The following is a 13,037-nucleotide window of genomic DNA, read 5'->3' on the forward strand; positions in this document are numbered from 1 at the left end:
GAGATTTATACTGAAGTGTTAATAAAGGAATGACTTGGCATGAATGTTACTCTGCATGGCCAACATTGGATTGCAGACATAGTGAATCAAGACTGAATTGATTAAAATTTAAACGTAGTAAGGTCATATCCTGTTTGGACTAATACCAAGATACATATTCCAGGACAAGTCAAAGTTCTAAGGTTAATGCTAGCTGAAATGGGCAAGAATCAGTAGCTGGTGGTGTCTTTTCTTGAATTGGCACTGGAGAAGAAAAAGAAGCTGCCAAGCATGGGGTGAACTGTGGGATCAGTCAGATCCCTGAAAGTGAGATCAGTCAGATCCCTGAGTCTGAGTGGGCCTGCTCTGGGAAAGTGGTGAGCAGAGGAAGTTGAGTTCACCCAGCTAATGTTGCATTCAGAGCTTCCATTTGTCCATGTCAGCACAAAAATATACCAGATGATGTCTACACGGAAATTTATCCACAGTTTTGAGAAGCAATTTAGCATAACCATGAAGAATTTAAACATGTTTCCATTTTTTTGACCATATAATTCCAACGTTATGAATCTGTCCAACGTCTTCAGTTGTGGTTGAACTACATTCATCTAAATGAATCCAAAAAGCATAGAGGCTAGATAGAAGATAGTTCAAAGGGGAGGAACAGAGGCCCTAAATTCCAGCAGGTTGCACTCAAAAGACTCATTAAGAGGTTCAGGTGGAGCTGGAGAGGTAGCACTGGGTAGGAGCTTGCCTTGAAGGAGGCCCAGCTGGAATTGACTCCCAGAACCTATTTGGTTACTGAGGCTCCACAAGGAGTGATCCCTGAGTGCAGTCAGGAGTAAGCCCTGAGCACAGCTGATCATGGTCCTCAAAACAAAAACAAAAGGAGAGGCTCAGAAATTCAGGAAAGTCTGAGTTTGTTGCAACAGTTTACTCCTGGTGCTAGAGCACTACTAATACCCCCTTCAGCTCTCACTTTTCATTATTGTCTGGTTTTCCATCACTCAAGTTTCTGCAGTCACTAGCAGCATCTGGAGGCACCATGTCTTACTTGACCTACAGTGTTTCCTTGGAACTGAGGATATCTGGCTCATTGTCTTTATTAAATGAAGAAGGAATGAATCTTCTGTGAGCTCATGGATTCAGGCCCTTTGACTAAAGGACACCACTAGCCCCTCATACTACGTTCAATTAACTGAGACTCTGAAGGCACAGACACCACCCCCTTTCCACTCTCAGTGGTAGAGACAGTTTTCCTTACAAAGGATTTTGAACAGTTGAACCCTTAACCCGTCATGGCTACATGGACATAAGAACATAAGGAAATGTTTCAATAGATACCTTAGAGTGCTTTTACAATGCATGCACTTCACACACATTTAAAAGTCCTAATGTTGTTTTTTTTTTTATGTTTTATGATAAAGTCTAGGTCTGGAGCATTGAGCGGCTGATGGGATGACTTTGAAGAATAGTAAATAAATGCAAAATAAGACTGAATGAAAAAGCAGGTCATACAAATGCATTAAGTACACTCAGCATTCTTGAAGGAAATTCTTGAAGCCGCCAGGTTCTTTACCATTTTTTTGGGGGGGGGCACACTTCTGAGTGGTGGTAGGCAGCAGAGCCCTGGGGACTTTGCAGATGGGGTCAAATCAGTGGCTCCCCATGGAAGGCTGCAGCCCTTTGCACTATCTTCCAGGTCTGGCATACTTCTTTCCTTTTGTTTTTGATTATTGGACACACTTGGTGGTGATGCTAGGGGACCATTTGGGATGTCAGGGATCCAACCCAGGTCTGTTGTGCATGAGGCAAAAGCCTTATCCACTGTACCCACTGCTCTGGCCCCAGGAAAACTTATTTTCTAGCTGATAAGGGCAAGTTAACTGGTTCAGAGTGTCCTTGCTCGCTCTTCATCTGACCACACAACTTGGTTGGTTCCACAGTGAACAGACACTATACAATCTCTGGGAATATTAACAGTCATTCACTTTTTTGTGGGGGTTGTTTTTGTTTTGGGATCACATCTAGTTCCACACACAGGAATCATTCCTAATGGTGCTTGGGGGATTTTATGGGATACCTAAGACTGAACTCAGGTTGACTGCGTGCAAGAGAGGTGCTCTCCCTGCTGCACTATGAATCACTCCAGCTCCCATATCCCTCACTTTTAACTGGTCTCTCTCATTTGCACCCGGGTTCTTCGTCATCTCCAGGCCCACCACTTGCTCTGGTACCAGCATCTCAGGGCTGTCCCTGGCATCTGCCTGTCACTGCCCAGGGTCTCCCCTTGCCTGCACTTCTAATTTTCCTTTCTGAAAAAAAATTTTTTGTTTGTTTTTGGGTCACACTTGGCAGCTCTCAGGGGTTACTCCTGGCACTAGGCTCAGAAATTGCTCCTGACAGGCTCCGGGGACCATATGGGACGCCGGGATTCGAATCACCTTCCTTCTGCATGCAAGGCAAACGCCCTATCTCCATGTTATCTCTCCGACCCTCTGAATTTTGTTGGTTTTAAATATATTTGCTGATTTTTGAGTTTGGGGTCACACCTTGCCGTGCTCAGGGCTTACTCCTGGTGGGGTTCTGGGGACTAGGGTGCTAGTGATTGAGCCCTCATGCAATAAGCGCCTTCCTTCCCAGTTGCGTTTCCTTTCCATCATGTCTCCTTTCTGGAAAGTGTCACTTTTTTCTGGATTGTTCGAGGGTTGACAACACTTTGCTCTTCTAAGCAAAAAAGGCAAGCACAGACCGGCTCGCATCCCCAGCGCGCCCCCAGTGTCCCGCTTGGCCACTCCTCCGCCGCCGGTTTCCGCCTTCCGGCCGCCTGCGCTCGGTCGGCGCTCGTGTCCCCGCGGGCCATGGCACCGCTACGCTTCTCGGCCAACGTGTCGTGGCTGTTCCCCGAGCTCCCTGACCTCCCGGCGCGACTCCGAGCCGCGGGCAGCTCGGGCTTCGAGGCGGCCGAGGTGGGCTGGCCCTACGCGGAGCGCCCCGAGGCGCTGGCACGCGCGGCGCGGGAAGCGGGGCTCAAGCTGGTGCTGATCAACACGCCTCCCGGTGCCTGGCGGGGACCGACCCCGGCGCTGGGAGGGTCGGGGCTCCGGGAGACCCGGCGGGGCGTGACTGAAGCCTGTTCCCTTCGCAGGAGACCGAGAGAAGGGGGAGATGGGGCTGGGCGCCGTGCCTGGGAGGCAGGCGGCTTTCCGAGAGGGCCTGGAGCAGGCGGTGCAGTACGCCAAGGCCCTGGGCTGCCCCAGGTACTGGAACCCGCCAGGCTCGGGCCCACACGCACAGGCCTGGAAGGTCTGGCCCTCCTCCAGCCCCAGCCCTCGGCAAACTGCCCTTTTGTTATTAGCCTCATTCTCAGTTGGCGACACCCCGGGTGTCAGTGCTGGTATAGTGGCCCGCTGGAGCCGCAGGCAGCACGGGTCTGAGAAGCTGCGCCCCGGGTTGGGGAGGAATGGGGTGGAGTGGGCCTTTGGGCCTCCCAAGCCTGGCTGCAGGCTAGAGGATGCTCGCTCCTGTAGAGCACATTTGGGGATGGGAGAGGGAGGGGTTTTGGAGATGTTGCTGGTTGGGGTTGACTGGCAAAAGGTGAGGTGGTTAGGTCCAGAGTGGAGTTCATCAGGTAAGTGGCAAAGCCTGAGGAAGCCGAGCAGGAACTGGCCAAAAAAATAAAAGCTGCTGCTACGTGTAGGGGGTTACAAACCAGCTGGGAAACATGCGCACAGAAACCGAGGGTGCCCTCATCATAGAGGGACTGCACAGCCCCCCTGGTGCCGTCTTCCCCAGGATTCACCTGATGGCCGGCAGAGTACCCCAGGGGGCTGACGGAGCGGCCATGAGGGGCGAAATGGAGGCAGTGTTTCTGGAGAATTTGAAGCATGCTGCTGGAGTTCTGGCTCAGGTGAGACAGCAAAAACGATACACTCACGTGAAGTGTGCAGTGGAAGTGCACGAGGGCAAAACTGACTCAAGTGCAAACCTTGGCATCTGCCCTAGTCAGCGGGACTCATGAGGGTCGGGGCCAGTGAGAGACAGACTGGGGGATCCTCTATTCACGGATCCGACATGGCAATAGGAGAACCTCGTGGGACTGCTGGAGCCCATTAACACACGTATCACAGACCCCCGTTACTTCCTGGACACACCCCAGCAGGGTAGGCCATCCACCCTATGCCCTTGCCTGCCCTTTAGCACCTGCCTTCTCCCTGAGTCTTAAGACCCTTCCTGGTTTCTCTCCCAGCGGCAGCCATCTTACAGAAGGTTGGAAGGCCCAACCTCCAGTTACAAATGGTGAGTGGGAGAGGGAATGCTTCTCAGAAAGCACTCGCTTCAAGTGTGGGATGGGTGGTAAGGCCCGAAGGGTCTTTGACTGGGATTCTCTGTGCCAGGACTTATTCCATTGGCAGATCATGGGAGGAAACCTGACCAAAACCATCCAAGAGTTCTTACCCATCGTGGGTAAGAGGAATCACTTCCTTTGCTTTCCTGCTCTGTGGTGCTTCTTCGTCCTTCCTCCTGACTCTGGCCCTAGGTTGCAGGAATTTGGGCCCACTTCTGCCCCCATGTGTCCCCAGGGCATGTGCAGATAGCACAGGTTCCTGGCCGGGGGGAACCTGGGAGCCCCGGAGAACTGAACTTCCCGTATCTGTTCCAACTGTTGGAGGATGAAGGCTACAGAGGTTTCGTGGGCTGCGAGTACCAACCTCAAGGTGAGGGATGAGCTAAGGCACAGGCCTGGTCAGGGGAAGGGAGACCTGGTGGGACAGTTGTGGGACAAAGGCTCCCCTCTCTCTTCAGGAGACACAGCAGAGGGCTTGAGCTGGCTCCGTTCCTACTGGGATAAGCGGGGCTACCCCAGGACTGGCCAGTGAGGCCTTGTGTTCTACCTCCCACCTCTGTCTGGACACTGTATCTAAAGTAAAGACAAGCTGCCAAACCTTTTTCTGTGTTTGTTATTTGGGGAGAGGACACACAGTGTCTAATCCTTCAGTTTCTGTGGGCCATTACCCTCCTGTGGGGAAGGGCTAATCTCCCACATGGTCCTCCAGTCTGTGCCGGCGCTGCCACGGGAGGGTGCAAGTGCTGCGGCTCTCCTCATCTCCAGACGAGAAGCCAAGGGTCCCAGCAGAGGACTTGCCTGTGGTCCCAGGTATTAAAGGCACGCTGAGATGGGCACTGCACTGTCATGGTGATGTCCTGCTGGCAAGTCCAAATGGGAGACGGAGGCCAGAGGGAAATAAGGTGGGGCAGGGAACTCAAAGGGGTGAGTGCCTGCGGTTAGGGGAGCGGGGAAAGTCTTGCTGGAAGGGCCCAGTGACTTGAGAGGAACTGATCTGACCCTGCAGAATGCTAGGCTGGCCAGCAGCTGTGAGTCTGGGGAGGGCAGCCCCTGGCGGTGAGGCGTGTTAGTTGGTGAGTGGAGGATTTCCTCAGAGAAGTCGGGTCCAGAGGGTGAAACAGGCTGTGTTGATGACAGACTCGAGGTGGTGGTAGGTGGAGACCAGCTGGGCTGGGGGGCTCTCGCTGTCCTTGGGTTGAACAGGGAAGGGCTCTCGGAAAACCACTGTCAGAGACTGGGAAACACAGGGGTGCAATGCTGAGAGGAGGAAGGCACACAGGGAACAGGGTGTTTCAAGAAAACCACGTGCTCCCACTGGGCAGACCCTGTTCTCACCGTCTTTCCCAAGTGAGAGTCCAGAAAGACCAGCACAAAACAGTCTGTAAACTTCTGATTCAGCACAACCTGTGGTAAAAGACAAGAAAAGGCAGGCAGCTAAGCCCTGCTTACCCATGGAGTGAAGGCCCTTCTTGGGGGAGCCTGGATGGAGGGTTTCAAGATGGGAGATCTCCCCCTATCTCCCCACCTATACCCCAATATCCATCTCCTTATCAAGCCTAGCCCTCATCTGGGCCAGCTTGCTGAGCCTCAAAAGAATAAGGCGCGCTTGGCAAGAAGGTTCTAGGGTCTTCTATTGAGAGGCCCTCACTAGAGCCAGCCAGCCAGCCAGCCAAGCTGAGTTCTTTGCCCAGATACGACCCTCCCTGCATCCATCTCTGTGTCTTCTCTTCTAATCCCTTTAGCAATGTCTGTGAGTGGCAAGGTGTATTTGTGCCCTAATACCTAGCTTTGCTGTAGCCATTTTTTTCTTCTATTTTTGGGGCCTCCGACTCTGCATTAATCTTCCAATTCCACATGGACACAGACTTATATACAGATAGTCTTATCTGGGGTCTTGGAGGGTCCTTGGCCTCAGACTTATCACTTCCCCCAGAACCACATTCACTGCAGCATTTCTTTTCTTTTTCTTTCTTTTTTTTTTTAGTTTTTGGGCTACACCCAGCGTTGCTCAGGGGTTACTCCTGGCTGTCTGCTCAGAAATAGCTCCTGGCAGGGACCATATGGGACACCGGGATTCGAACCAACCACCTTTGGTCCTGGATCGGCTGCTTGCAAGGCAAACACTGCTGTGCTATCTCTCCGGGCCCCACTGCAGCATTTCTATCACCCATATGGTCACCCCTTGCTCAGCCATTCACTCGACTCCCACAGTTGTGCTCCTCAGTATCTCGGCTGCTTTGGATAACCAAGAGGTCTCTGTTGGGCCTCCAGCCTTGATCTCTGAGAGCAACTCTGTGTTCAGTCAAGGTATGTGTGTGAGTTTGTGGAAAGTCTCCCTCTAGAGCACAGCTTGGATCTGGCCTTTTGACACATGTCATCTCTGAGAAGGGTTCTGCTGTTTCCCCTTGTGGAGAAAGATCCAAAGCACTTACCAGGTACTGAGTGCTCAGGTCTGGGCTCTGGAAATGGCGACAGCTCTGGGGAAATCGGCTCAGAAGAACCTTGATCAGACTCTGGTACCAAGAGACCGTCATGGACAGGAAGCAATCCTGGGGGAGGGTCCACAGGCCCTGAGGTACTGTCCCAGAGCCACCTAAGACCCTACTTGCTCTGCCTCAGCTGCCCAGGGAATTCCCAGCATCTCATCCCAGCCCCTTCTGGTATCCATAGCCTCTCACCAGCTGGGGGTCAATGTCCCCAATGGATTTGGCATGAACTGCTTCTAGGAGTTCCTCCAGCTCGGCCAGGGCTAGGCGCCCCCCGAGCCTTAGCCGGTCAGGCCCTGGGGGCTCCAACAGAAAGAGGCGCTTCCAGAGGGTGTCCCGTCGGCAGTGCCCTCCTGCCATTCGCACCAGTTGAGCCAGCCGCGCCCGTGCAACGCCCACTTCTGCAGCCAATGGAGGGAACAGAGGAGCCAGTCCAGGGCCCGGACCAACACCAGAGGCCTCCCCAGGGCTACCAGAACAAGTCCCAGAAGCCTCAGGCTCAGGGGGCAGTCTGGGTGGCTTCCGGAAGCGGCGAATGTCTGCTGTAAGTCTGGGGAAGAGCTCACGTTGGCTGGTGAGCACCACAAAGAACTGCAGCCTACAGGGAGGGAAATAAACATAGTGGTGGTCACGTTCATGGACATACACCAGGCCTGGGCAGGGAGAGGTGGAGGACAGGCACAGCCAGGTAGGAGCCCCGCTCACCGCAGAACATGCCGTTCGGCCTCTCCTTGCTCCTCAAAAGGTGCAGCAGAATGACAGACGAGCAGAGACACATTAAAGTCGTCCTGGTGGCGAAGTCCCTCCGAGTCCAGGTAGGAGCCAGAACTGAGCAAGGGGTGGCAAGGTCAACCCTGAAGTGCTAAAGCCACTCCTATCCCCTTCTTCCCTCAGTCTCATGCCTGTGCTCTGGCTGAGCAGCCATGCCCATCATGCCCACTATACCTGTGCCATGCAGACACCAGGGCATACTCATTCTGTTCCGGGCCCCCGGGCCGGGCCATCCTTAGTGGTTTCATGTGGTAGAAACTGGCATGGTCAGCCACGTAATTATACAGCTGGTGGGCAGCGATGAGTGGCGTGGGGAGCTCCAGTGTCCCTGTGGGCAAGTGACAAGACATGGAGCATAGGACAGATGCCATAATCTGGAAGGGCAAGGGATGTGGTGTTCCTAAGGGTGCTAATCGATGGGCTCAGCCACTTCCTGTGAGACAAGGAGGGGTACAGAATAAGGACACATAGAGGGTGGCGCATGTGTGACACAGGCCCTTCATTCTAACATGAGACAGGTTGTGAAGAACTGAAGACCCAACAGTCACAGTATCTAAGTGCAGTGACGTGGCAGGTAATGTCCAAGGTAGGGTACCCACTGGGTCCCAGCTGTACACTCTTGTGACCTGTTCTTTAAAATTCATTGGTTTGCCCTGGGCACCCACCTTGGTAGATGTGATTACGGCCAAAGTGGGGCCCATCAGGGTGATGGACCAGGAAGTGGCGCAGGAAGGTGGTCAGGTGGTAGCCGTGGCGCAGTGCCAGGTGGGTGCCCAGCACATGCTGGTGCACCAGGCGCAGGTGGAAGTCGTAGCTGAATGAGTGCACGTGCATCAGGTCCCGCACCTTGTCACACTCCTCCGTGAACAGCATGGACAGCTGCAGGTGGCACGGGGACAGGTGAGAGAGGCAGTGGAGCCCAGCACGTCACCTCTGTCTCACTCTTTCCCAGAGACAGAAAGTGAAAGACTCATCCTGTTATCCTGTTACTCTGGGTCTGGGGGATCCTGCCAGAGAACAACTGCTAAGGGGAACCCCTCCTTAACTTTTCAGGACAGTGTGACCTTGCTCTGAGATGGACTTTTCCCCCTTTTTGGGGGGTGGAGGGACAAACCTACCCAGTAGTGCTCAGGGGACTGCAGTGAACCCAGAGTTTCTGTGTACAGAGCTAGGTGGGCCTTTGCTCATCTTTATTTATTGCAGGAGCAATGCCCAGTGGTGTTCTGGAGGATGGTGCCGCTCATGAAGAGTCCAACCTTAAGATGCAGGCCTCAGGCTTTGGTGCTTCTCAAGCCTCCCACACTTGGGGCATGTGCTCTACTACCAGGGTTATCTTCTAGATCTTGTGGTTTTACATAGACCACATCGGTGGTGCTTAGGTTGGGGACAGAACGCAGCCAGGGTTTCATACATACAAACCACATTCTCTACCACTCCCAGACCTGACAAGGGTCGTTTTGCTCCATTCATTTTGTACCCTGGCCTGTCACTGGTACACAGACACTGGTGAGTATTGCCAGGTACTTCTCTAATGCTAGGGATGCACCAGGAAAGGAAGGCTAAGCCTGCACTCAGGGAAGAGCAGTAAATAGTGGGAGCATGAGTAAAATCCACAGCATGTCAGAGGACAAGAAACAAAGCAGCTGCAGACTGGACAGGGTAGTCAGATGTGCATCACCATTACTCTCCCCACTCTCCAGCTCTGTTCCCATCATGCTACCTGCTTTGTCCAAGAAAATCTCATGTTCACCTCTCTGCATTTTTGTACCATTCCTGGAAGTCTCCCTGATCTGACTCACTCATAAAGCCTCACTTGGGAGTCCTGCCAAGGCCCAGCTAAGATAGGCCTCCTATACTTGATCTATGAATGAGTGGACAAGCCAAAGATGAGGGAGGCCAGGACATGGAGTTGGCACTGTTCCAACTGGACAGGGCATTACTAGGAGGGAGCAATTGGTGTGGATGCTGGGATGTGGCACTGGGCAGTTACTAGGAGGAAAGGAAGGCTCAATGAGGCAGCAATAGCCCAGGGGTCAGAGGAACTATTATATGATCTTGAACAAGTGACAGTTTGTCCATTTCAGAATCATAAAGGTCTTCATCAAGTCGGAGACAGTGTGAAAGCCTGAAATGACCAACGATGCGCCCAGAAACCTCGGTTTGTGCTACCAACTGTGTGTCCAGGAATCTATTTCTTATTTGTATAGCAGAAGTAGTGCTGCTTTTATCTTAGTGTAGGTACTTAAAATCTAATATATAATTGCAGCAACCAGGGAATTTAGAAATCTAAGTAGGGGCAGAGATTAGTCAGAAAGAGGATGAGTCGGTAAAAGAGTGAAGCTGTCGGGGAAGCCAGAAACCTTCAGCAGCTGGAGAGACCTGGGGTTAATTCCTGCCTCTACTACAGCAATGTGTAGTCCATAGTTTCTGTTCAAGGGCTTTGATACAGGTGGGCTCCTGTGCATACTCATCCTACTTTCCAGTGACATAATCCCACACCTCTCTTGGCATTCACACCAAGCCAAAGGCAATCATCTAAGGGCTGGATGTGAGCTATTCAGATATGAGAAGGGTTTTATCTGGACTGGAAGGGGATAGACTGGATCTAGTCAGAGCTGATCTTCCAGAAACTCAACACGCGCATAAAAGCCTGGGCCAGCTTGATAGGCCCAGGAAACTGATACAGTTGAGCTCATCACTCAGCACAGGGGGCTCCAGTGATTTTTCCCTTTTCTTCAGGCTCATTCTGAGACAGTGGGACATGAATGAGAACTGAATGTCCAGAGTGTGCAGTGTGACTGGACTGTAAGAATCATCCTAAGTGCTAATAACTAGACTGACACTATCACACTATACCCAGCTCTAGATCAGGTCAGGACTAACTAGCAAAACCCTCCTGCTAAACTGTTCTCTGCACTCAGATGTCCTGACTAACAGAATAAATAAACACTGGGTTATAGCAGCCACTGTGAGGGATAGGCTTGCACTCTCCAGCTCTGGCTGAATCAGCTCTGGATCAGCTGTGGCTGACCGGCACTGCAATGAACTCTGAACTGGCTGGCCACCAGCACCAGGTCATCACTGGACCTAACATAGGCATTTTGCTTACTGGCCAAACACACTAAGGGTGCATGGATGATGCCTGATACCCCATATCTGCACCACCCCCATTTCTACCACCTACCTGAGAGTTGACAGCTTGTCCCATGGGGATTCGGGAACATTCCAGGGCAAACTGTTTGACACAGAAGTAACAGCCCTGGAGAGAGGGTAAAAAGTTAGGCGAGGAGGGCAGGAGAGAGGCTGTATGGACTCGCCCCTAGTGCCCCTCACACACCTGGAATGTCAGCTCTATGAGGATGATGCCCCCAGGCAGTGCCCGCTGCAGGTGGTAGGTGGTGACTGGAGAGCTGGTACTCTGAAAAAGGAAAAATGTGGGGTTCAATGGGAAGTACAGGGGCTTCCCAACCTGGAACCAACAGGGAGGAAGACACCGCCCCCAGTTCTTGGCTGTAGGACCTTGTGAGTACTCTTTTAGGCTCTATGACCCCAGTAGCAGAACATCACCAATTCTACTGCCAGAGAAGGCATGTAGTGCATACCTTGGGGCTCCCATCAGTCTTGGTTTTGGGGCAAGAGAAGGAACCTCGACCTTCTGTCCCAAGGATGGCCATGGCCCGCAGCCGGCTGGTGCTGGAGAAGAGAAGAATGTGAACCAGGCATCTTCAGTGGAGTGAATGAATAGTGACTGGCCCCATGTGCCCTGCACACAATCAGTTTAGTGACAGAGAGTCCTACAGGGGAGCCTGCAGCAGGCTCTATGGTGTGCCAAACAGTGAAGTGGGGACTGGAATCCAGGCTGTGCTCTCCACAGCAGGCACTGCCTTCAGGGCAGTGCAAGCATGCCCAGTGGAAGGTGAGGTCAGGCTCTTTAGCAGGAGGATGATGAAGGTAGGAGAGGTTGCTTAATATTTGGGACCCTTCTGGGAAGCAGGTAATATCTAAGATTTTGTGAGGAAAGTTCAAGATGCTTAATGCCTGCTTAGGCACTTTCCTCAACAGGTAAAGGGCTCTTTCTTTGTTAGAGAAGGGCAGTTTCAACATTCCAGAGGTCTACTGGGGTTCAAAGATCAGAGCAGGAGACAAAAGCATGAAAGTATTCTGAAGAACAGAACAAAAGGGTGTTTGGCTATAGAGGAGAGAGAGAGAGAAAGAGAGAAGAAAGAGTGAGAGAGAGAAAAGAGAAAAGAGAGTGTGTGTGTGTAGAGGAGAGAGAGAAAGAGAAAGAGAGAAGAGAGTGAGAGAGAAAAGAGAAAAGAGTGAGAGAGAGAGAGAGAGAGAGAGAGAGAGAGAGAGAGAGAGAGAGAGAGTGTGTGTGTGTGTGTGTGTGGCTCTGGGGCAAAGAAATGTCCCTTAACCCTCCAGGATATCGAAACAAGACTTAACTGGTGACTGGTGACAATTATAGGTTGGTGAGAAAAGAAGGCCTAACTTTAGATTCTGTCCTAGAAATGTACTTTTTTTTAAAATTAACTCAGTATCTCTCATTTTGAAATGGAATTCAGGGGCTAGAGGAATTTTACAGGGGTTAAGACACTGGCCTTGCCAATGGCTAGCAGCATTAATTTGATCTGCAGCACTACATGGTCCTTGAGAATGGCTGAGTACATTTGTGGAGTTTCCTGGCCCAGGTAATCCCTGGCACTGCAGGGCCTGAGCAGCTGCATGTCTTCGGCCCTGACACTGACACTAGACTAGTTAGCTGAAAGTTGTCTGGAGGGGACCCTAGGTCCCTGAGTACCTAGTACTTAGTACCCTGAGTACCTTTTACGGTATAACCGCAAAACATAAAAAGGTATTTTAGGGGGGTTGGAGAGATAGCAGGTATTAAGACGCTTGCCTTGAATGCAGTCAACCTTAGTTTAATGTCTGGCACCACATATGGTCTTCCGAGTCCCACTGGGAGTGATTCTTGAGTACAAAGCCACACAGCAGGGTGTGGCCCAAAAACCAAAAGAGAAAAGAATCATAAAAAAGGGAAAAGGAATTGAGATTTGTAGGAAGAGCTTTGGTACACTGGAAGTATGTGAAGTCTCAGAGAAGCTCCTACAGGACTGGGCTGTCTGGGCAGTGAGCAGAGAAACTGCTCTGCAGCAAGCCTGTTATAAATGAGAGAGACAGGGTCCCCAAGGCACAGCATGTCCTTTCCTCCTCTGGTAGATGGGAGCTGAGGAGTCAGACTGGCTTTATGGGCAAGCATGGTGTCTTGAGTGAGGAATCAGTCACACAAGATTTAGTGACAGTTTGGTCAATGGTGAACCATCTGTCAAAAGGGGATAGAAGGTGTTTCCATGGAGGTATATGCAACTCCACTCCATGGTGCTCACATGATGACATTTTCATGGACACATCCCTGTCATGAAGCCACTATACAACTGATGCTGTCTGTTCTG

General features: G+C 51.7%; 2 protein-coding genes across 3 annotated transcripts in view; one reads left to right on the top strand and one right to left on the bottom strand.

Moving 5' to 3' along the window:
• The first annotated feature begins 2,794 nt into the window (after positions 1 to 2,794).
• HYI (hydroxypyruvate isomerase (putative)) lies at positions 2,795 to 4,929 on the top strand. Of its 2 annotated transcripts, none has more exons than XM_049774991.1 (8): positions 2,795 to 3,039; positions 3,128 to 3,239; positions 3,775 to 3,889; positions 4,064 to 4,142; positions 4,229 to 4,278; positions 4,377 to 4,446; positions 4,563 to 4,697; positions 4,786 to 4,929. In XM_049774991.1, exons 1-8 carry the CDS (start codon positions 2,841 to 2,843, stop codon positions 4,857 to 4,859), a joined length of 834 nt encoding a protein of 277 aa, XP_049630948.1. In that variant the 5' UTR covers positions 2,795 to 2,840; the 3' UTR covers positions 4,860 to 4,929. The 2 variants fall into 2 exon arrangements, with proteins under 2 accessions (XP_049630948.1, XP_049630949.1); XM_049774992.1 differs by having other exon boundaries at positions 4,395 to 4,446.
• SZT2 (SZT2 subunit of KICSTOR complex) overlaps positions 4,923 to 13,037 on the bottom strand; it is a 74,551-nt gene continuing 66,436 nt past the window's right edge. The window contains exons 62-71 of the mRNA XM_049775149.1: positions 11,187 to 11,277; positions 10,922 to 11,002; positions 10,769 to 10,843; positions 8,250 to 8,463; positions 7,759 to 7,912; positions 7,519 to 7,641; positions 7,006 to 7,411; positions 6,760 to 6,876; positions 5,663 to 5,731; positions 4,923 to 5,561 (exon numbers count right to left, since the gene is read on the bottom strand). Of these exons, the coding sequence (XP_049631106.1) occupies positions 5,418 to 5,561; positions 5,663 to 5,731; positions 6,760 to 6,876; positions 7,006 to 7,411; positions 7,519 to 7,641; positions 7,759 to 7,912; positions 8,250 to 8,463; positions 10,769 to 10,843; positions 10,922 to 11,002; positions 11,187 to 11,277 (1,474 nt within the window). The 3' untranslated portion in view covers positions 4,923 to 5,417. The remainder of the gene's footprint in view (positions 5,562 to 5,662; positions 5,732 to 6,759; positions 6,877 to 7,005; positions 7,412 to 7,518; positions 7,642 to 7,758; positions 7,913 to 8,249; positions 8,464 to 10,768; positions 10,844 to 10,921; positions 11,003 to 11,186; positions 11,278 to 13,037) is intronic.

The sequence above is a fragment of the Suncus etruscus genome, chromosome 6 (genome assembly GCF_024139225.1).
Source record: "Suncus etruscus isolate mSunEtr1 chromosome 6, mSunEtr1.pri.cur, whole genome shotgun sequence".
Lineage (NCBI taxonomy): Eukaryota > Metazoa > Chordata > Mammalia > Eulipotyphla > Soricidae > Suncus > Suncus etruscus.

What these genes read in the sequence shown, in the direction of transcription:
- HYI (XM_049774991.1), top strand. Translation starts at nt 2,841, where the DNA reads ATGGCACCGCTACGCTTCTCGGCCAACGTGTCGTGGCTGTTCCCCGAG. An exon ending in CCAACCTCCAGTTACAAATG is followed by an intron (nt 4,279 to 4,376) that starts GTGAGTGGGAGA and finishes TCTCTGTGCCAG; the next exon opens with GACTTATTCCATTGGCAGAT. An exon ending in AGAGTTCTTACCCATCGTGG is followed by an intron (nt 4,447 to 4,562) that starts GTAAGAGGAATC and finishes ATGTGTCCCCAG; the next exon opens with GGCATGTGCAGATAGCACAG.